Here is a 19103-nt window from a genome sequence, read left to right as displayed (position 1 = left end):
CCGCCCGACATAGAATGGTATATAACCTGCTCAAAGAAGAGATGGCTCAAGAGGGCGGTATACATGCGCTACAGCTTAAGACGAGAACCCCTGAAGAGGAAGAGAAGGCTGCGAAGCAGTAGGCAACGCAGGCGTAGACATGTGATGGGACAGCTGAGGAACTAATACCCTAGAGTTGGCGACTAGGCTTCATAATTGGAGATCGTAAGAGTCTGGGCTGGTGCCATAGCGGTTGCACCAAGGCATATGTTAGACTTGAGCTCGAGGAACCATACTTTGCATACTACAATATTGCATTCAAGCATTGGTCCGGTAATGATAGACCTGGGACATAACTGGCAATGGTGGATAATTAAAGAGATAGACAATATAATATCAGAATAAACTCTTATTGTTTACTCCAAAAAATACAAAGCCAACCGTTCTTTTATAAGGTGTAAGGAGAAAGTAGACGACATGATGAAGGACAATAACACAAGAGAGGAACCGGAGAAGAGAAAAAAAGGAAACAGGGGTAATTATTATATAGTAGTAATGTCAATAAGAGTACCTTCGAAGAAACAGACAGGAATCCAACAAAGGAAAAGTGTCACTGAGCCATAAGAGCTGATATAGTACAGCCGGGCGAGAATGGAATTGTAGCTGCTATGACGATTGACAAAAGAAAACGGAGGCTCCAACGATGATTGTGAATGTGGCTTATCGGTTCGATGCTGGAAAGCAGAAGAGAAAAAGGGGAATTTTTGTCGAGTAACTAGGAGAGGATGCTCCAAAAGGGATACCAAAAGGATCTTACAATACTGGTTGAAGGGTATAAGCACATGTACAAAGGGAAGAGAGATATTTTCGCGGAGGTTCGGGTCGGAGGAGTGAACAGCCATGCTCTGGCCACCGGTGTGGATAATAGACGTAGGTAGAGGCAAGTGGTAGCAACTCTACTTCTTTTGTATAACGACGACAACGACAATGACGACAACAATGATGATAATGATAAGGACTGCGGAGAGCAAGAATTAGCATGATTTGGCAAACTCCACGGGGAGAGACTCATGTACTTACGACAGATGAGAAGACACCACCACTTCTTTCTGTTACGAGCACGGGCGGAATCAATAGCGCCCTTAATCTCTTCATTGGCCTTGTCGACGTTCTCCCGCACTTCTTCACCGGTCTGGTCGATGTGAGCAATGGGTTCTTCTTGTTGAATAACCATAGCCTCAAGGTCGTGGAACATCTGTGTCAATTCGACAAAGTCTCGTTCAATCTTCTGGATCTCCTCGTGTCTGGCCCGAACCATCTGCGACACCTTTTGGGCATCTCCACGGCGGTCACTTTGGATCAACTATTGAAATTGGTTAGAATCTTTAATTCACATATGGGGATGAAGTCCGGGGGGGAGGGGGGGGGGGGGGGGGGGGGAACGATACAGCCTGGCTGAAGATCTGCTGGTTCGAGCTATCCTGAACAGCCTCTCTAACCTCGGCATCTGTTGCATCCGGTCGAACAATACGGTACTGTCGGGCCATTTGCGACTCGGACTCTTTTCGGAAATCAGCCTGAACTTGCTGGTATCGTGTGATGGCTGCCTTCAAGCTACGCTCAACTTTTCCAACCTGGGAGGAGTTGCGTGGGCTTCCGGATTCTGGCATCTGCTTGATAGACTTCACCCGGTCGACCAAGTTACGATAAAGGCGCTTCGTCTGGTTGGCAAGGTCTTCGACTTCTTCTCGGACGGCATTTTCACGAGCAGGGTCGACATCACTGAGCAGACGGCGGTAGAGGGTGCTAAGCTGGTCAACATATCGGTTTACATCATCGATTCCACGGTCAACGTCTCTGCACTGGTTTAGGATAGCGTTGGGATCTTGAGGGCGTGGCTGGTTGTATTGGGACATTTCTATATTACCCGGATTAGCGAAATGCCACAACCAAGCAAAATAAACAAATAAAAACCCTAGAAGATAATGCTAGCCATACCATAATTGTTGTGGCCGGCTTCGACATCTTGGTTATACCCATTACCGGGGTGGCCAGAGCCGGAGTAGTGGTCAATCTGGCCGTAGCCTCGTGCCTGGTTGTTGTATCCCTAAAACGATCGATTAAAATTAGCCCCCAGGGTTCCTCCTTGCCAAAGATCGCATGTTCTCGTCAAAATGTACAGCTGTGATATCAAATTTCGACAAACGAGAGTGGCGACTCACGCTCATTGTGAAATATGGAGTGCCTGGCCGTTGTCAATCCGGAGCGTGTGTGTGCGTTGTATGGTAAATAAAAAAAGGTGGTAGGGTGCTGTGAGTCGAAAGAGGTCGAGATCGAGAAATTAAAAAAAAAAAAGTACGCAAACCAAGACTTCAGCAGATAATCTTTCTTGTTTAAAGTAAAGGAACAAAAAAGAAGAAGAAGACTCGTATGTACACGCAAGAAGGACGAAGGTTGCTATTAATGGAGAGTGGCTGAATGCGAATCCAGCGCAAGGTTGCGGCCGTAGGTTGTGTAAATATGGCGATTGGAGGGGACTGGAGACGCGACGATCCTGGGGCAACGGCGAGAGAGCTCGTGGTCTGGCAGAGAGAATCAGTCCTGGAGAAACAAGAACGCCAGACAGGCCCAGGCAGCGACGTCCAAGAGCAGGCGAAGGGAGAGCAGAAGACGAGAGGACGGGGAGCCTGGAGGATGGAGGATGTTGATCCAGCCGACGGACAACTCGAGAAAAAGGAGTCTCGGACTAATTAATTACGCGGCAAAAACGGGCGGTTCGAGGAGGCTCAGAGGCGCTAGTCCGCTTCGGGCGCTAGTGCCGCCTGACGTGCATTAGAGGCCGAATGAGGGATGTGCATGGTGCCGCTTTAGGGCCCGTTTTGCAGCGAAGCAGGGGGCAGAAGGCGTGGGGTCGTGACGCCGCTTTAACGCCCTCTGCATCCTTCGTCTCCTCCGCCTCGGGTTTATATTTAGCTGCTGCTCCTCTTCAGCCCCTTCTTCGCCTCCAGGTCTTTCTCGCTCGCTAAGCTGCATGTCTGAGTGATGCTGCAGCCACGAGCATGGCGGTGAAGACACGAGCAGATGCATGGTCTTTCGGCTTGCCATAGTCCTCAGCGTGCTGGAGCTTTTGCGGGAGGCGGATATATCTTCAGCTCGTTGAAGGCGGATTGGGAAAAGGGGAGCTCTAGGGGTGGATGGTTACACAGGTCCATAATTACATGCGCCGTGGCGCGGTGAACTTGGAGCCTAGGTGGTTGCCATAAGCCACCAAGATCTCCTGATCCGTGAACAGTGCACTAGCATCAAGTACAGAGTACCTCGGGTACACTTGGATGTGATCAACGGTGGATTTGGTAGAGATGCTACGGAGTACTTTATGACATCACAAGACATTCTATTCACTTCAGGAACAAACATATGAGAATACATCCTTATGAACTAATCTCATCTTCTTATACTGGACCAAAAGAGTCAAGTGCCTGCAAAAGGGTGTCTGGGGGACACTTCTATCTGCCAAAAAGGAGTAAGAAGGGACATGATCCATCGCCCTGGTCTCAATTTTGAGTGTATTATGGGTACACCGAAATCCCTTTTAATGCCAACCCGTATGCCCAAGTTCTGCAACACTATGTCTGCTCATACGTTAGTGGAGAACGGAAGGACGGACGAAGAATTGCGTATGCACTCTCAAGTCAACAGCTAGATAATATAGATAGAACTAATAATGAATAAGATTCTCTTTAAAGGCAACAAAGCAAATGCTTTAATAGGTACAATTATCGGGAAAGCTGTAAGCCGAGAGTTGCAACAAGATTCTTACACTACAGATGTTGCCTCCATCCACAAAGCAATATTTTTTTTTGTTTCTAGCAAGGGTCAACGGCTGGGTCCATCTATCTGATATAAGAAATAAAAACGTATCCTTGACTCGTCAATCCTCTTTCTTACCCCACCGTCTCGTCTCGTCTCCATTCTCCCAGTCGTGCTCTACATAGCCAAGTCGCTTCTTAACCTCGACCACGGTTTTCGGATCACCAGTATTCTTGCCCAGGTTATCACTCAGTTTGACTGCTGGCCGCCCTCCGGCACTGGAGACTTTGATAACGATATTGAGAGGAACGGATTTCTTTCCGTTCGAAGTTCGATTGAAATCATCTATTGCATTCATGCCAAGTTAGCCCAACGTCAGGGGAGGTAGGAAAATATGAACAAATGCTGCAAAGGGAATTCATACTTGTGAAAAATGTACCAACTCCGAATGTGGGCTGGAAGCCAGATTCTTCTGCAATAACTTTATACTCCAGACAAAGTTCGATATTCAGGGAATCAGAGAACACGACCGTTTTCTTATCCTTGATACCTTCCTTTTCATAAAAGTCCTTTACCATCTTCAGGAAGTAAACGGGGTCGCCGGAGTCTTGTCTCACTCCTGTGAAAACCTGGGCGTAGGTTTTAGCGGTGGTGTTTCTCGCCGTGCTTTCAAGGGGTTTCTGGATAGGGGGAACAGTTGATGTAAGGGAGTCAGTCTCGGAAGTAGTATTTCCTGAAGAAGGCATCGTAGCCTCAGGGCCTTCGGCGGCAGATGTAAGCTCTGGCACTGGCTTTCTGAATGCCTCAAGGAACGTAGGGGTTCCAAAAGTATCCGTAAGGGCAATACCCAGAACCTATATAGCATAAAATTAGCATCTGCTGCTACGATTATACCGTGAAATTGAAAAAAGGAGATACTTACCCCTTCACCGAAACACCCTAACCAGTATCTCAGTGCAATCTCATTGGCATTCTCATAGTTGTCCGTGATAGCAGCTATTCCCATATACCACTCATGGGCAACGGTACCCACAGGGTCGATGCCATATTTCATAGCGAAATGGACATTACTGGTGCCTGCAAGTTTCCCCTTAAACCCTTCTTCCGCTCCTTTCTTCACTGCTCTGGTAAGCCCTTCCATCACCAAATTCTGGGTGTGATAGTCTCTGCGTCTCCGAGTTCCAAATTCAGAAAATATGCATCCATTTTCAAGAAGTGCGCATCCCTTTCGGAAAGCCTTCTCTTCTTGTTGATGGTAATCCCAGTCACGATCACAAAACTTGAAGTATGTTTCGCTCGTCAATGCAAGAAGAGGGATCTCATACAATATAGTTTCGATCCATAGGCCCTTGATTGCTATTTTGACATCTCCCATGTCATCCTTAGATCCAGTGTCGTCAATTGGAATGAACGATACCTCCAGCTGCTCGGAAGGTTTCAGACGGAATTCTGATAGGTATTTAAGATATGCGGGGCTAAGATATGAACAACGCTTCTGTAAGAACTCCAGCTCTTCTTCTGTCAATTTGATATTTTCCAGTCCTGGATTATAAGTCAGCGTTCCATTCCAAGGACGTTTTGAGGGTCAGATTGGCTCTGAATAAGCGGATAAAGCTTACTAGCTATTTGCTCTAGCAACCAGTTATATGACCGTCTAGTGAATTTCATGTCCGGCGTTCTGTTGGTGAAGGAGTATGTAACATCTGGAAAGCTCCGGGTTAGCCGTGACCTACGTAGTTTTCGGAACACGTCTGTGAGCAGACAGGCTGGAAAAATTAAAGAACATACAGGCGCTCGGAAAATATTTAAGGATGGCACATTGCATCGTCAGCTTATAGAGATCAGTGTCCAGCAGGGAGAACACCCCCTCTGGAGGAGGGGAAGTTTGGCCCATGTCGAGAAACTTGGAGGTTTCCCCGCGGTGAGTTCAATTGGGGGGTATAGAATCAACTTTGGTTGGGATTTGTAGAAGCAAAAATAGGACGGATTTCATGCCCTAGCAGGCTGGCAAACATGAATTCTTAGATGTAAACAGCCGAAGCAGCCTCTGTTCTTACAATGTAAACAAGAGATGTTCCTCGTGATGAAGGTAGTTACAATAAGCTATGACATAGTTTGGACGCGCCTTTTGCCCGAAGTTTGCACTGTTTGCATTCAGCTCACCCTGTTTGTTGCCTGCAGCACCAGAAACCTCAACCAGGGCTTGAACAGCTTGACAAGGCCACAGCATAGGAAAGGACACAGCCGCCATATGAAGCTCCAGAGAGAATAGGAGTGTATACCAGCATAGCTTATTACAGAATCAACTTGTTTAATTTAACAAAGTATCGGAATGGGACCGATTCGGAGATACCTGCGTGTCAGCAAATACACCGTCCTTGAATGCCGAATATACCTAGAAAACCCATCGGACTCGCGATGGCTACTGGACTCTCATGAGGCTACACTCAAACGGGTCATTGAAAGTATCCGACCTCTCGTGCAGCCCAAGCTACGCGAGGAGAAAGAACGGATCAAGGCCAAGAAGAAGAGCAAACCCGTGAAAGACGTCCTTGTTGAAGGTCAGTCAAGAAATGATGCCATTGTTTCGAATACCGACGGGAGCTATTCCGTTATTAACAATGGACTTTTAGATGATTTTGAAGTTTCTATATTCCTGCGAGAAAGCGGAAGTCGACATTCCCTGCTCACACGGCAAAAAGTTTTCAGAGACGACAAAGGCCGGATCACAAGCAATTCCAAAAAAATGACAGGTGGGACGGATGACTCACCGATTGAAATATCAGAACAGAATATAGGCGAGACGAGGATACTAGTGGAGAGCGATGATGACGAAGAGATGCCTTTTGCAAACGATGAAGCGCCAGAGAACAATAAGAACAAGAAGGATAATAATGCTGCTAATGAAAATATGCAGGACACCGCTGAGGTGGCGAATGAGGCCGCCGAAGACAAGAAGAAGCTAGGCCTTACTACCACGTATGATGGATTTGGAATATGGGGATGGGTCCTGTGTCTAATCATTAAACGCAAGAAGCCGATGGAATCTTCCAAAAAGACGAACGATGGGGAGACCGGACAGGCTCTGATGGAGGAGTGGATTTGCACTCAAGCACCACAAGAATACGACGAATAGCGGTGATACTATGAACTCCTTCCTTAAACGGTTTCTCCTACTTTTATGCTCCGTTTCTATTTTTTTTCCAGAAACAGTGTCGAACTCTGGTTTGGATTCAACGTTCGCCAAGTCCACCTTAGCACGAACGACTTATACCTGAAGCAGGGGATAGGGATCCAGCACAGTGCAGATTGCATATACTCCGTATGCACACCGTTGAGTTGAACAGAGTACAGGAGCGGAAGCCAAGAGAGGATCTCTTCATAGTGGTTCTTCATCCTGAAGCTATCACGCCACGCCATGCGCGCCGTATAGAGCCTTGTCAATCTGGGGAGAGGGAATCGTCGGAATGTTACGGAGTATGGGGAATGCAATCGATGTCAGTCAGCTGAAACTCGGAACATTCCAAATGTTCTCTTTCTCTCTCCTTCCCCCTCCTCAGGTCGTCACAGTGATTGTGAACAAGGGAACAGGGGGGGATGGAGATTTGGGAGGCTCGAAACTTGTCACACGTTGATATCGGCCTGTTCACATGAGGGAGGGGGACGTTGTTCAGGGGGCCCGCGACGACTGTGACGGTTTCAACTGAGTGCACGCAAGCAAAAGCCGTTACGTACAAGTATGTGACTTGACATGGCGCTAAGCAGCAGAAAGAGAAAACGAGAGAAGCTAGAGTGAAAAATTTTTTCTTCCGACGAACCACTTCACCCTGACTACTCAACTTAGTATAACCGAAAAAACCCCCATAAAAAAATATGGGATCTTCAGCTGCCTAGGTCACAACAAAAGTCCCCGAACGAAAGAAATTAAAAAGTCGCCTTCCAGAAACGTTAGCCCCGTTTTAAGGCTAGTTCTAGTTTCTCCAGGAGAAGTTCAACGGTCAGGAGAGAGTCCCCAGTCTGCCCTCCACCAACTATTTTAGCAGAGAAGAGCGATGTCTGGAGTTGCTGGTTAGGGGGGCCAATCATGTTGCTCCACGGCGGCCGAACTAATTTAACCAACCCATGGATGAACGCAGATCAGTATGATTAAATTTTTTTTTTAAAGCAAACAAACCACGTTTCTCAACACGCTTGTCAAACGATTCTGACGACCAATTGAAACAAGCGACGAGCTGTCCTGAGGCACAGCCGGGCAACGCTGATGAACATGGGCCTCCTTCTCCTTTTGTCGCCCAGCCGCAGCCAAGCAAGACATGTTCGCTGACACAATATACCCACTGACTTACTTAATATATTATGCAACTCTCGATCAGGAGAATAAAAAATATGATGTCGAACTCATCATCCTTGCCCGTCGGCCTTCAGCTCCGTTGCCTTGATATGGCCATCGACGGAATCCGGCGATCTGGTCAACTAATGCCGAGATAAAAGACCGATCAGTGATATATGCAAGGGGCGCTTATATAACTGCATGCCTTGGGCGAAGCGCTCCGAACAGGGTAGAGTGCATATATTCGCCATGGCAAAGGATCCAGCCAAGCGCCCATGTCGATATATTGCTCCTGCATCCATTACTCCGTGCATACTTGTATTTACATACATAGTTGACCTACAGCTTTGGACGAAAAGGGAAGATGGAGTTTACTTTTTCGCGGTCTTTGCAAACGCCGACGCCATGCCCTCGGCCTATATACTGCATGAAATCCGTCTATTAAACGCCTCGAAGAAGCAACGACAACAATGTCTGTGTGTAGATAGGCGTTGCGAAATTAAAAATCAAGCCCCAAAGGCAGCCAGACAAGAGAGCAGCAGGAGTTCGCCCTGAGCAGCCGAAAAAAAAAAAAAAGGGACCCCCTGTCGGAAACTACCGATAAGATTTCTCCAAACGAACGCCAAACAACCGGGTCCATTAACTATTGCGCTGAAGCAACTTCATCTCCTCCTTCCGTCTCTCCTAGTCAGTCGACGAGGTTGAAGAAGAGTTACCTAATTGAAATGAGAGTCCCTCCAATTGTCGCTTCTCTGTCTGTCTCTCTGTTTTAAGATTTCGATCTCCGACATTATTAGTTGGGATCAGGGAAATAATAAGGATGCCTTGTTTGATAGTATAATAGTAATAATGATACTGTCTGGGCCAATGGGCTTGAGTGACACACTGTTTTAAGCACCAATAAGATAATTTCCAGCACTGCCACGGCGTCAAACTAGTTGCGTGGCCGGGCAACAAGAGGCAGGCAGAGTTACTTAGTATTGTACAGAGTACCCCCTTAAGTACCACGAGGTACACCCTCGATCTCCTCGCCTTTTTTCATCTCGCAGAGTTTCAGCCCTGTGTAAATGTGTAAAATGCTATTAGCAGTTAGCTCTATTATGTTATCCTTATGTAAAAGAAGCTGGCGCATTCCTTAAAGGGCAAGGCGCGGGCCCTAGCAGGACTCTTCTTGGGGTTTTCTCAAGGCGGACAAGGCTGAAGAAGGAAGCAAGGCCTTTTTCTTTTGCAGTGTGAAGTCATGAGTGATGTGAGCTGCTCGGGAGATGCGAGGCTAGAAAAGCTACGGTGAGACAGATAGGCGCACAAAGAAAGGGGAGAGAGGATAGAACACTGTACGGAATAGAGGTAGGTTAATGGGTCGGTGTACGTTTCCCCCCTTTACATGCATACATATGGATATAGACGTGCATTGTGGTTGTACGGAAACGATAATGGAACTGCATCAATAGGCGAGGAGAAGGAAACAAGAACAAGATCGAGAGACAACCGACGGAGATGTCGATGGATATGGAAACTCGGAATGCACGTAAGTAAGACGACCCGCCTGCAGAGGGCTCCATTTGAACAACCGGTGTAACCAAGGCTGGGTGAGAGAAGATACATACACACGCACGAAACTCTGCACAAGGTAACGGGCAGACAGAGACAGACGGACGGACAGACCGACAAGACCAAGACCAAGACCAAGACTCTGCTTGGGCGCCGTACATCGTACTCCGTACAGCATATCCCATGCGGGATGGGATGCAGAAGCAAAGACAAGAAGAAAAAAAAAAGCCACGACTCGTAAGTCTGGCTCGTCCGGGTGCGCAGAGCGGCTGAGCCCTCTCTTTGATTCATTCTTGCTTCCTGCTTCTTGCTTCTTTCAATCCGTTTCTTTTTTTTTTTTTTGCTGTTCATCTTTCTCCATGCATTTTCTTCTTCTTCTTTCTCTCTGTCTGTCCCGAGCTCAAGCTCATGGGCTCCAGCCGGCTGAAACGGCAATTTCGTGCGATGGGATAATATATTAATATGATAAGGTGATAATAATAATAATAATGTCGTTACTCAACTTGTCGTTCATTTTTGCCCTGTTGGAGCTCTGCGTATGTACAGGGCGGGAGATGATATCATCTGGGATGCAAGGTGGGAGTTAGTCGGGTAAAACTAAGCACGGGGAAGAGGTGCGATATACCTTGGTCAAGATAGCAATTGGACCAGGGATGTTCACTTCCGATTCCGATAAGCATATATAAGTACTTAAGTAGGGTTCTTATTATTGCCTCTCTGCCAACTGGAAGGGAAGACATATCCAGTCTGGGACACTAAGCGAGAACGCAGTGAGACATGATATTAAAATAACTTAACCTCCAAGTCGGCGAACTTCGAGAAAGCGAGACAGGCCATCCAGCAAGGCTGCTCCATAGTAGTCGGCGGCGCCTGCGGATGGAGCCCGCAAGCTAGCTAGCTGTAGACAGTATGGGACGACTGCAAAGTGTGCATGATGCGCCGCCCATAGAGCTACTCTGTATAACTTGCTGGCGACCTCCTTATCAGTCAGTTACATCGAATGCGGCTCCCGGCGAGATAAGAATGGACTGGCCAGGCGCGTCTGCTGGCTCTTAGTTTTTTTTTTCTCCAAGCCTGGCTGGCCCTTCTTGAGGAATCGAGGAAAGGCAGCCGGCGGATGGATGGACGGAGGGATGCAGAAGAAAGAGGCAGGCCTGGAAGTTGCGTAGTATTTCGCCTATTCCTTCAATCTTGCTTAGACGACGGGGAAAGGCAAAAGGAATAATAAGCTTATGATATTATCATTATTATGACCTGTGCTCTCTCTCTCACACTCTCTCTGTCGCTGTCTCTCTGGCTGAGGGGAAAGACGAAGACGATTATCAATTACCTATCTTTGACAGCCGTCGTCTATACGGGTATAGAAAATGAGGCCCATGACGTCGAAGAGCGTTGCGCCCGCCCGCGCGCGTCAGGCCAGTGCATCAACCTCTCTCTCTCCTCTCTCTCCTCTCTCTCTTTCTCTCTCTTTTTCTATCTTTCTAGTCTCTTCTTGTCGTCCCTCGTCTTCCTTTCCCGAGAGAGTGGTTATGTTTACTTGCATCGAAGGGAGAGGCAGAGATGAAACTCGTCTGTTTGTCATTCTTCTGTCTCTTCCTCGACTTCTGCCTCTTCGTCTGGTCCCGCAATTAGCTTTTTTTGCAAAGGAAAAAAAAAAAAAAAAAAAAAAGTAAAGACGAGTCCTGTCCCATCTTGCGCTCTGCTTCTGCTGCTGCTGCTGCTGCTGCTCAACCCCTGCATGAAACGCTAGTCGAGCGCGGCAGGGGCAAAAAAGCAACGAGAGCGAACAGGAACAGGAACAGGAGGACGGAGAAGGGAGGATCGCCTTGCTTGGTTTGATGGGCTGGAGAGCTGCAACTTGTTATGTCATCTCGGCTTCCTTGTTTCTCCCTGCTCGTTCACCGTCGTCGTCGTCGTCGTCGTCGTAGTCGTCGTCGCTGTCGCCGTCGTTGATATCATCTTCTAACTTCAAGAATCACCTGTTTCTTCTTCCTGTTCGGCTATCATGGCCAGCTCACTAACTGCTTACTCACATACTTAAGAGACTACAGGCGTATTAACCCTGTCAGGAATATGCGATGGGGAAACGAGGGAAAAGAAAAGAAGACGCCGTGATCAAGATGTTTGTTTCTTGTTGTCGTTGTCTTCTTCGCCTTCTACCTTCATCCTCTCTCTGTCTCTCTCTCTCTCGTTAAGGACTCCCGTATGTGCCACTTGGATGCTTCATGTCATAGCATCGAAAAGGAAAAAACAAACAAAAAAAAGTCACACACACATGGGAAGCGAGACGTGCGTTGCCCATCCCTGCTTGCACATACTTACATACTCTACAGATGGGGGATGGGCGGTCCTTCGAGCAGGCAGGAGGATGCATCATCAATCACCCTCCATCGTCATCATTATCAGACGGAACTTCGTGTCCTCGCCGACGGACGAACAAGCGAGCGAGCGACAGAAACGAGATGAGACGGAAGGGAACTGTGGCACGGCACATGTTTAGCTACTGTGGTGGTGGTGGTGGTGGTGGTGGTGGTGGCTCATCCCTCGCCTTCTCGCCTTGTATGAGGATGTATACTGTACACCGAAAATACATCGACTTACACGACCGCAGGAACAAAAATGACATCAGAGTAGCTGCGCCTCATGTGATAGATATAGTTCTTATTTTATTAGCTATCCAGAGCCAACTATTATTACTCGTCCCGTATATCGGGTTTAGCAAGCAGGGTACGGAGTACTGGTGGTCGGCGATGACGGTGATGATGATGAAGATGCTGGCTTATATTAGAGGGATCAGGCCGAGAGTTACAGCCAGTCAGTCAACCGGTTACAAGTCCTCCCTTAACTTGTCTGCCTGTCTGCCTGTCTGTCTTGTCTGTCTTGTCTGTCATTTCTGCTTCAAGGGGTTTCATCAACCTCTTTCGCTGGTTTGAAGCTGGTGGTTCAGATTCAGAGCGGGCACTAACTAGAACTCTCTTCTCCTAGCAAGGCCTTTCCTGATGCCTGCAGGCCTTTTGGAAGTATCATTAACTCCCCCCCCCCCCCTCTCCCTCTGGCCTCTCTGGAGTCGGCCTGCAAGCAACGGTCGCCGAGATTGCAAAAAAGAAGAAGAAAAGAAAGGAGAATTCTTTTTTTTTGTTTTTTTTTTTTATTTGCAAAAGTCTTCTAACCAGAAGAGATAAGCAGGAAGAGGAAGAAGAGAAGAGGAGAAGAAGAAAGTCTCCTTCGTCTTGGTGATATGATCTGATATCATGATGCTCTGGCTCTGGCTCTGATTCTGGCTCATTCTTGTCCGTCTTCCCAGTCCTTCTTGTCGCGGATCCCGGACTGCCGAAGACTTCCTCCATGGCAGGCAGACAGACCTGTATGTAATCACCTCTTTTTTTGACTCATCTTTGGGGGCCTTCCTGCGGTTCTCGTCTCTTGCGTCCCCGTCTCCGTTCTTGGTCTCCCTCCTCCTCTTATCCCCAACAGGACCCCTTGGGTTGTCAGGTGGAGCCCGCTGGCCCTTGGTTTTTTTTTTTTTTTTTTTTTTTTTTTTTCCTTTACCCTTTTCCTTTCCTCTTCTTTTTTTTCTTTTTATTTTCTTTTTTATTTTTCAACTTCCTCTTCCTGTGTTTCTTTTTTCTCCTGTTTTTTTGCTTTTTCTCGTTTCTTTTTTTGCATCTACCTTTTGGTGGCCCCCTAATTTATCATGATGGGCGGATCTGAGCCCTATGTACCAGACTATTACGAAGTTACATCTTCAACTCTCTTTTTTTTTACAAGTCGGTGGAATATATATAGAGGGCCGTCCATCTCGTCCCAGCCCTTCCCGTCTCTCCTAACCGTTCATCAGTTCGTCCATTCATTCAATCATCCAAAAGAGCGATCTTATATAGACCAGCCACCACCACCGCCAACAAGTCTATCTATCCAAACTACCAAACCAACATCTGCGCTTAATAACCTGCTACCACCAACCAACCACTACAACTACCGCTATCAAACAAACAACCTACTTGCTGCCTAAGCACACTCCTATACCGACTCCCCAAGGAGCTACCAAAAGACAAACACCACCCTTCACAATGGCCGGATACGCTACTCAGTTCCCTCCATGCCCTGGACCACCACCAACGGGCCCTCTACCGCCTCTCCCAAAGTGAAAAAAAAAAAAAAAAAACGTCATGAACCAGCCAGACCATCATCAAGACTTTTAACGACGACAACAAGACACACAAACACCATAACGAGACAACCATCATCCTCTTCCATCTCATGGTCCTAATCATCGACTTTTCTTTTTACTTCGACAACTTCGAAATAATGCATGGCGACCTTTATCATCTACAACTATCATCATTATCATCATCATCATGGGTGCATCGAGATTACCGATCCTACCTACCCCGGCAGCCGGCTGCCCTAACGTCTTCCATTATCAGCAATTCATTTCTCTAGAGATACCCCATGTTGGACCATAATACATCGTCCTGCCTTCTATGGCATCGACTTGTTATTTTTTCTCCTTTTTCATATCTTTTTTTCTTTTCCTTTTGCTCTCTTCTCTCTGCTTTTTCCTGTTTTCGGCATAATACAATTATATAATATGGTGCTTCTATTCTTCTTCCTTAGCTCCTCTTCTTGCTTAGGTTTCTTTTTCTCTCCTCGTTGTTATGTTGTTCCCTGCATGCATCGCATTATCCCTGGTATATTTTTTTCCCACAAAAAATTATTCCTTTTTTTTTCTACTCTTGACTCTTTCGGAAAACAAAACGTATATCATCATACATCACAATTATACCAAGGCTCATCGCCCATATCCATCTTAGCCTTCCGTCCTGATCCACCTATATTGCATTACACATACGTCTTCGCATGCGCTGCCATGGGGATCTCCATTCAAATCTGCCTCGCCGGTACCCGCCCGACAGAAAAAGCCACCGTTAAGCAAGCGACATGCATTACATTGCGGCAATTGACGACTACCCGGACAAGCTTTTTCTCTTGCACCAACTCCCTATATCCCTCTACATGTTGGGGAGCTAGGGGCCGCGCGCATAGAAAGGGGGACAACGATCAAAATCGCTCAAAACGCAAATGAATGTTCCTTCAAGATTACCTGGCTGAGAGCAAAAAAAAAAAAAAAAAAGAAAGAAAGAAAGAAAGAAAAAATGCCATGTCATTGTTTATTTGTCAAGTTCGCAGCAGCAGCAGCGCAGCTCGAGGCTGGTTCCTCCCCACTTTTTGACGGGACAAGGCCTCATGCATGCAATTTAGAGGTGGACCGCGGAAGCTGTCGGCGTCACTCATGGGATGATCGATATGGGATGTTTCTTTTCCTTTCCACGACTTTCTATTTTCGGTGTTTTTGGGAGGATCGTGAACAAGGAAAAAACTGCGAGGACAAGGAGGGGCACAGTTTTTGAGCTTTGAGGTCAAGATGTATGGGGTGGAAAGAGGAAGAAGAAGATAGGGTTATAGCATAGTAATGGATTCATTCATTCAACCATGCATGAAACTATTGACTCGGCCCGAATCTAATCTACCTGACAAAATGCACACATACATCCCACCCCTACTCTTGTCCCGGAAGTCTCTTTTTCTTGTCTGGCTTGTCGTGTTCTTGGGTACGCCTCTTTCGTACCGCAAACAAGCCGTTGGGCCCCTGGTCGAGTCGATGCAGCATTAACCCACTAACTGGCTGATTTGGAATGCATGAAGTCATCTGACTGCATCGACCATCCTGGCTCATCCTGCATGTTCGACGTGCATATCCGCCCTGCTGCTGCTGCCGGTGCTGATGCAAATGGTTGATTATTGATATCAGATGATACTACGTTTTTATGCTTTTCCTTTGGGGACTTCCTTTTATATTGTCCCTTTATTTTTTATTTATTTTTTTCATATTTTTTCTCTTTCATTGACACGAGGCCTATCGTACTCGCATCTTCTAGCGAATTACGGAGTGTTGGGCGGCTTTATTCGTTTTTCTACCCTTGTACCATATTTTTTTCTTAACTGTACTCTATGAAAAGCAGCATGTATTAGAACAGATGGGTTCTCTCTATTATTTTTCTCAGCCATATTATCTAGGACAAACAGCACAATTGTTCTAATGTTACTAAGACGTTCTACCATCCATCTCCCTTGCTGCCGTCCGAATCCTATAACTACATCTCCGTACCAACGGATCACCCATAGATAAGAGTCTCAAGTCCCAAGTCCCAAGATTCCTCACAACAGCCTCGAATTCGCGCGAAGACGCCGAATCGTGCCTTGCGGACGTGCGAGACTGCGGGCGGCTGGGGGAACCCAGCAAGAGACGGCAGGAGACGTCCAATCACAGCGCTGGTTATGTAAGACATGTTCCACCAATCCTCGTCTATTCTTGCCCACCTTTATGCTCCACCAGCCAGCCAATGAGAAGAGCTCTTTTCTCTTTTTGTGCAAGGGGAACCTCTGACATATCTTCGTCTTGGCCTTGGCCTTGACAAAAGGGTCGCCGGATTCACCTCCCAAGAACGAACTCCATAGCAGATATGATGCTGGCTCAACGATGGGTTTGTTTCGTCATATACATCGCCGACTAGATCTTGGCGCGGTGTCTGTGTAATGGCGTGTTAACTATCAAGTGTTGTCACTGATTGGTAGCGGAACGTGTCAATTGATGCCCTCCATGCTGCCGAATTTCTCGGCTTCCCAGCATAATCCCATTTATTATAACCTCATCAATGATATGATTCTCGATCCTCGGCAACTGTCCGCTAACCGCCAGCCAAAGCAGCTAGTTACTATTTGCTAGGCTGCAAGCATTTTCTCTTAGCTTTTTCTTATTTTTATTTTGCTTCCTTCCGTTAACCAAAAAAAAAAAAGGTTTCTCTCTCTGAACTCCCCGGGACTCTGGCCAGACCAGATCTCCGCCTTCCGGAAGTGAAAGCAACCTCAGTCCGCAAGTAAGTTATCCTAGGTGCTCTGTGAGCTCCTCTACTTGAATTCGTCTTCTCACCGGTTCGTTTCATGTTATGTATGTGAATGAACCTAAGTAGCTGTTAGAAGCGAATCGGCTTCCGGCGGGAAACGTTGGTTGCCCCTTGGGTATGTATGTTGATCGTAGTTGGGAGAGAAGGATGTGCAACAAGTCTAGCTCAGACACCCAGCCTCGGCTGCCTCCTGGAGGGCTGCGAACCCCAGACGGAGAGCGTCGCCCTGTAGGATCCTGCTCCGCACCAAGCTATGGTGTTCGATCGACGAGAGGAAAAAAGGTCCCGGGTGACCGACATTAGCTCTCTTGTCCCATTTCTCCGAGGTTATAGCTAAACTAATTACTGTTTAATTTTAACACGGTTAATGAGATGCGATTTGTAACTAGCCAGCTTGCCTCTAGACCGTTATTCCGATTGCCCGCGCTTCTCCGTGTTGGTGTTGATCGAGTTCCACCACTCATACGGTTAGTTTGGGCGTCACTATGGAGCGTGACCTGTCGCATAGAAACCGTCGGCTTGTGAAGGTTCCCGCTTGGCAAACCATCGATAGCCGTTCCCTCTATTATTACCCTCAATATTTGGGGAAATCAATGCTGTTTGTTCCAAATTGCCAGACGTCCAGAATCCCTTTCCCCAACCCCTCCACTTGGCCACCTTTCCCCGATCGTGCGAGCAGTTCCCACATCCTTGTCCAATCTGGAACTGCCTTTCTCGCACATGTCTCTTCGAAGAGGTAGCCCCGTCGATGCTGTTGGTAGCCTACAGCTTTTGGCTAAGAATAGGCTCGAAGGCACGGTTGTTCTAATATGCTTTTTTAGCTTCTCCAAGGACGCTCGAAACAAGATACGCCTCAGGAGCTTAACCATTAACTTGTTAAAAAGTTGCAAGAAGTTTCTTAGCGTCATATGTGGCCTAGGCTTGCCGAGTGCTTGGGATGATTGCACCAAAGGAACGAGAACCGGCCAAGAACATGATCTACTTCGGCAAAAGGCATGTTTAACATTATTATCGCAAATATGAATTTGCATACGCCCGAAGTGTTGACAGAGTGGCGTTTCTGGTACTTATAATTAGTCTATGAAGTAAACCTCACATCAGCTCTATGCAAGATATAATGGATGCCATAGCTCGCGTGAGGTCGAGCAGCGAGTGAGGATGGAGGGGCAGCTGGTACTTGGTGCGAGCTTCTCCTGTCTGGGCGATGTTTTAAGGCTGAAAATAGGGTTGTACCCGGGCGGGGCTGGTAACCACGCTAACCCAAAAACGAGACTGTTACGGTATTTTACAGCTAAAATATAACTTATTCTCAGGTACCGTACAGCACCCTTTAGCCGTATCGGGAAAGGCCATGTCTTAGCATGCAGGTGGCGTGCTTAACAGGGTCTTGGCGATATTGATTCATCAGGAGAGAGGCAGGCCTTGCGAGCTTCGGAGAGCTCCGTACAGTATGCCTTCTGTAGCGCCCCTGTCTATATGCTAAGAATATACCAGTTTCAGTCGCCTGGGCTATCAAAGAAAATGTGGCTTCTGCTCTGCCTCCTGAACAACAGCCCCTCACATCAAAGCAGGATACCTGAATACTTTCGATATATCTCCAGTATTTCAAATACCAGTTTGCAAAGTCCACGTCGATATTTCTGGTAGCTGGTTCCCTTTTATTAACAAGGAATGTTATGGAGCCTATGATCGCCGTGCATAGAATCGTAGTTTGCGGTTCACTTATCGGGAATTTTCGAGTTGATGCAACGAATCACGAGACTGTAGTTAATCATTCCGGGTGGATTAACTAGATGTAAACACCCAATCATTGAACTCATGCTTGACCACAATTTTGCCCGCCTATTCAGTGTGCCGGGATCAAACATCGGCTCCCGGCCCACTATGGTAGTACTAACTAGTTGGGCAGTTTCCTGGAGTTGGTGCAAAAACCCCTCTTCAAGGGAAGACATGCTCGCGCCAACGCTTTTTCATGGGCCAGCCAGCACGCCCAGCATTGAGCCGGCCATCCGGGCTTGGCCTGACAATCCCACAGCACCCTCTCCTTTTTTTGCTTCTCCTTCTCCTTATTCCCACTCCATCTGAGTTTGGGTTCAGGAACCCGGGGACGAAACGCACGGATGAAGATCCTCGCAGCTGTTTCCCGTTGAGCATATCGAACATCCATCAGTTCCCGATGCTGCGACTTAGGCATCAAGATTTTGTCTTATGATCCCCCTGTTCCCCGATAAGCCAAGAACCAGAATCAAGGCCATTCTTGGTGATCACACCTGGTTGAGGTGAGGATGAGGGGTTTTATGAGTTGGGATAAGATGATTCCGGCTCATTATCTTATGGCGATAGACCTTCATGGCGCCCAGTTATGGCACTTGGATCTATGTGATTCAGGCTGGAGTCCTTCATCAATTGCTTGGTGAACAAATCCACCCCTGGTGCCTCTATATCATCATCACCCAACAACATCGGTA

The 19103-nt window shown here is 47.2% G+C and overlaps 5 protein-coding genes across 5 annotated transcripts; 2 read left to right on the top strand and 3 right to left on the bottom strand.

Moving 5' to 3' along the window:
* Positions 1–935: 935 nt before the first annotated feature.
* Positions 936–1895, bottom strand: ARB_06236 (SNARE domain protein; the record flags this gene model as incomplete). The annotated part of the gene is made up of 3 exons (XM_003015878.1): positions 936–997; positions 1060–1342; positions 1479–1895. 3 exons carry the CDS (start codon positions 1893–1895, stop codon positions 936–938), a joined length of 762 nt encoding a protein of 253 aa, XP_003015924.1.
* Positions 1896–2499: 604 nt separating this feature from the next.
* ARB_06235 (uncharacterized protein) lies at positions 2500–2733 on the top strand (the record flags this gene model as incomplete). The annotated part of the gene is made up of 1 exon (XM_003015877.1): positions 2500–2733. One exon carries the CDS (start codon positions 2500–2502, stop codon positions 2731–2733), a length of 234 nt encoding a protein of 77 aa, XP_003015923.1.
* A 1177-nt stretch (positions 2734–3910) lies between these two features.
* Positions 3911–5683, bottom strand: ARB_06234 (uncharacterized protein; the record flags this gene model as incomplete). Its single annotated transcript, XM_003015876.1, has 5 exons — positions 3911–4134; positions 4214–4643; positions 4712–5331; positions 5409–5492; positions 5578–5683. The coding sequence occupies 5 exons, from the start codon at positions 5681–5683 to the stop codon at positions 3911–3913; spliced, it is 1464 nt and encodes a 487-aa protein (XP_003015922.1).
* A 438-nt stretch (positions 5684–6121) lies between these two features.
* On the top strand, positions 6122–6925 carry ARB_06233 (uncharacterized protein; the record flags this gene model as incomplete). Its single annotated transcript, XM_003015875.1, has 1 exon — positions 6122–6925. One exon carries the CDS (start codon positions 6122–6124, stop codon positions 6923–6925), a length of 804 nt encoding a protein of 267 aa, XP_003015921.1.
* A 5893-nt stretch (positions 6926–12818) lies between these two features.
* On the bottom strand, positions 12819–12956 carry ARB_06232 (uncharacterized protein; the record flags this gene model as incomplete). The annotated part of the gene is made up of 1 exon (XM_003015874.1): positions 12819–12956. The coding sequence occupies one exon, from the start codon at positions 12954–12956 to the stop codon at positions 12819–12821; it is 138 nt and encodes a 45-aa protein (XP_003015920.1).
* Positions 12957–19103: the final 6147 nt, after the last annotated feature.

The sequence above is a fragment of the Trichophyton benhamiae genome (genome assembly GCF_000151125.1).
Source record: "Trichophyton benhamiae CBS 112371 chromosome Unknown Abenha-G-c-322p01.r1, whole genome shotgun sequence".
In the NCBI taxonomy this organism is placed as follows: Eukaryota; Fungi; Ascomycota; class Eurotiomycetes; order Onygenales; family Arthrodermataceae; genus Trichophyton; species Trichophyton benhamiae.
Note: the sequence above shows the minus strand (reverse complement) of the source record. Positions and strands in the feature narration are given on the sequence as shown.